This window comes from Acromyrmex echinatior, chromosome 1 (assembly GCF_024713525.1).
Source record: "Acromyrmex echinatior isolate Ae372 chromosome 1, ASM2471352v2, whole genome shotgun sequence".
Taxonomy (NCBI): domain Eukaryota; kingdom Metazoa; phylum Arthropoda; class Insecta; order Hymenoptera; family Formicidae; genus Acromyrmex; species Acromyrmex echinatior.
In genome coordinates, this window is record NC_141852.1 from 26,849,937 (window position 1) to 26,853,168 (window position 3,232).

At 30.5% G+C, this 3,232-nt stretch overlaps 1 protein-coding gene across 1 annotated transcript; it reads right to left on the reverse strand.

The window, feature by feature from the left end:
- Positions 1-86: 86 nt before the first annotated feature.
- On the reverse strand, positions 87-3,137 carry LOC105148215 (uncharacterized). Its single transcript, XM_011059796.2, has 3 exons — positions 2,689-3,137; positions 2,021-2,219; positions 87-1,938 (listed from the first exon to the last, which is right to left on the reverse strand). The coding sequence occupies exons 1-3, from the start codon at positions 2,877-2,879 to the stop codon at positions 1,894-1,896; spliced, it is 435 nt and encodes a 144-aa protein (XP_011058098.1). The 5' UTR covers positions 2,880-3,137; the 3' UTR covers positions 87-1,893.
- Between the last annotated feature and the right edge of the window lie 95 nt (positions 3,138-3,232).

Here is a 3,232-nt window from a genome sequence, read left to right on the forward strand (position 1 = left end):
GTTGTTAAAGAATTTTATTGTTAAAGAATTTGCTATCTAAAAAAGGATAAGAGGAATGATATCGAAGAAAATCATGAATAAACATAAATTTTATTTTTAATTTTATTTTGCAATCCGCCACTCGTATAAATTCGACAAACAGCATATTTTTCTTCTTTCAAATCCTCTTACAACTTATAATTACAAGCGCAGTTTTACATAACAATTTATCATCTAGAGTAATATCGTGAATAACATTCGATTCACGATCGATCGAATAGATCAAGAATCGTGTCTTACGATATTTATTAAATCACAAAATTCGTCCTCCGTTTAAATATAATAAAGGTGTACTTGAATTTGAAGTAAACCGCACGAGAGGATGTAAAATCTCCCGATGCACGCGTCTCGTATCTCCGTGCATTAAAAGAAAAAGAAAAGAAAAGGACGGATTAAATGTTCGTTCAACTACACTCGCAGTTTATATCGATGTACAAATTAGATACATACCTCGTTTCTCATTGGTCGCGGACAGTCGCGATCCTGCGACCGCGTGAGTTACGACAAGTATAACAAACAATAATCCTGTCATGTTCGTTCGTCTTCATCAATCGATACATTTTGGAAAGAGGAGGAAACGCGATTGATAATCATCGATTCACATTTTTTTTTCTCACTATTCTTCGCATTTTTGAATTCGTGATTACCGGCTATGCGAGAGAAACAGTGTACATACGCGAGAGACGGAGATTCTCTTTGGTATCGACCGAACGGAAACGCTTCCCAGATTACTGACCAAAGCGCGACTACCTCGTTTTCCGTGCCGTTCACTAGACAAACGTTACAGAATACGCGCATCGCACATACGTATCGTCTCGCATTGCGAGATACGTATCGCGCGAGCAGTTTGATATTACAACAAAGTTATTTCAACTTATTAACAAACGAAAAGGAAAGCGGATCTCTCATGTATATCGCATCTCTCGCCATATATTAATTATTCATACAATCATCAGATATATTAGTACAATAATTGTATCTGTATAATTGTAATATATATATATATATATATATATATATATATACATATGTGTGTGTGTGTGTGTGTGTATATATATATGTGTGTGTGTGTGTATAGTTTCTCTTGTACTAATTACTTTATTATATAAAGATGAAGAAGGGGGGATAAGACTAATATCTTATAAGTATATATAATACTATTAACTATTTTAGTACCATTCGCTAGATACAATTTCCTGATTTCTAAGCAAACGTAACAGAAATTTCTGTAACATTTTGATTGGGGAGCTAAAGATAATTACTTATATTTACCTATATTTCTCTGATATAAATCTCATGAGTCTAGCGTAACTGAACGAAGTTATTAGATTCAATTGATACTATCAATTGATAAAAGAATAATAATTACACATATTTGTTTGATAGAAAGTACTAAGACTTTACAATCATACAAATCTTTTGTTCATAAGATACCAGAATTCTAGAGTTGTATATTCTTATTGACGTAAATTATATTGTTTTTTTCTCTTACAACACATATCATTGTAAATATGTAATCAATTAGAGAATAAATTCAGAGTAATATTTTTAAAAATCTATGTGTAATATGTAACTTTACAAGCATAATTTAAAACATTTTATTTCCTATTTTCTGCAAAGCGCACTATAAAAAAAACTAGAAATTTTAGAAATATATTATGTATATATAATTTCTCGATCACTAGAGATAAGATATTTACTACAAAAAGATTGTGCATTTCATATTGCTTTGAACATATCGCAAAAATACTTCTGTGATAAAATTGTGAAACAACCACGTATTCATTAACATTTGTAAATAACCGTAGAAAATGATTCAAATAGTATTTCATATATATAATATGATGCATATTTTTATATCGCGGGTCTAAATTTTCTTCTGCAATTAGGGCAAAGGGCCTGCAACATAAACAAGTGTAATCATGAATTTTTGTGAATTCCTCAAAAGTTTGTGTCTAGTTAGTACGTTTTCGGATTTTACCCCAGGATCAAATTTTGTCAATTCATTAATGCAATCCTTGTGAAAATTATGTCTACAAGGACGTAATTGTATTACATCCGAATCAATTAATGCATATTGGCAGATTGAACAATTGTTTATATCATCTTTACTTGTCGCGAGGTCTCTTCTTTCTTTATTTTTCGAAGAATTTGATGAACTTCTTCTATTTAATAGTACACTGAAAGTAAATATTTCTTGTAGAAGCATACAATATATAATATGTTTCTAATATAATATTCTATTTCTCAAGTAAAAAAAGCCTATTTTACAATGTGCTCTTTATTTCCTGTTTCTTCTTTTTTACCTTTTGCTTTTTTCTGCTTTGCAACGTTTTATCAATAATTGTATTTTTTGCTATGTATTTTTTATTTCTTTCGATATTTGTTAACTTTTATTTTGGGCGATATAAAATAAAAAATCAGATAAGAAGCAAAAAGGCAAGATGTAAAAAAATAACAAAAGGCAAGAAACAAAAAGCACATCGTAGAACAGGCTAAAAAGCTACCATGTTTTTTTTACTATATTATGGAGAATTATATATATATATATATATCTGCGAAAAGATGAAAAATAAATTCAAAGAAAAGAAAATTAGATGATATCATTTAATGCGCAAGTAATAACACTTATGTATACGTATTGAATACTTTTCAGTTGGATGCGACGATGTCGTCCAAGAACGGTCTTCATAATGATCTTCGGACGATCTTCTGTTTCTCGAATACGAGAATGATTGTCCATCTGTGCGGTTATTTTCGGTGAACACATAATACAGAAAAGTCGCTATTCCAACTCCAACTCCGACAAGTAATACTAATCCGGGGTACGTCATTTTCATTACGTCTAAGCGATACGCGTACGACGAGTATATCTATCACTTAGCCTCATATTTTGTGATTTTCGTAACGTTATCTATCATATCTAGATTTGATATACATTTGATGAAGAATCTAATCAATTATTAAAGATTCCTCTTAATTTTTTATCAATTGCAAGACAATTTCTATCTATAAGAATCAGTTCTTGTATAACGGAAACAAAGTGTCACATATACACTAATCCTAACCTAATCTATCCACAAAAATAGTAACAGGTAAAATATCACGCAGGTTTGCTAACCAAACAAATTTAATTTTCTCTATAGATTGGACAATAAAGTAAAGGTGCGTTTTCATGTTGACTCTCAACGTT

What these genes read in the sequence shown, in the direction of transcription:
- LOC105148215 (XM_011059796.2), bottom strand. Translation starts at nt 2,879, where the DNA reads ATGAAAATGACGTACCCCGGATTAGTATTACTTGTCGGAGTTGGAGTT. An exon ending in TCGTCGCATCCAACTGAAAA is followed by an intron (nt 2,220 to 2,688) that starts GTATTCAATACG and finishes ATTTACTTTCAG; the next exon opens with TGTACTATTAAATAGAAGAA. An exon ending in TGACAAAATTTGATCCTGGG is followed by an intron (nt 1,939 to 2,020) that starts GTAAAATCCGAA and finishes TTTATGTTGCAG; the next exon opens with GCCCTTTGCCCTAATTGCAG.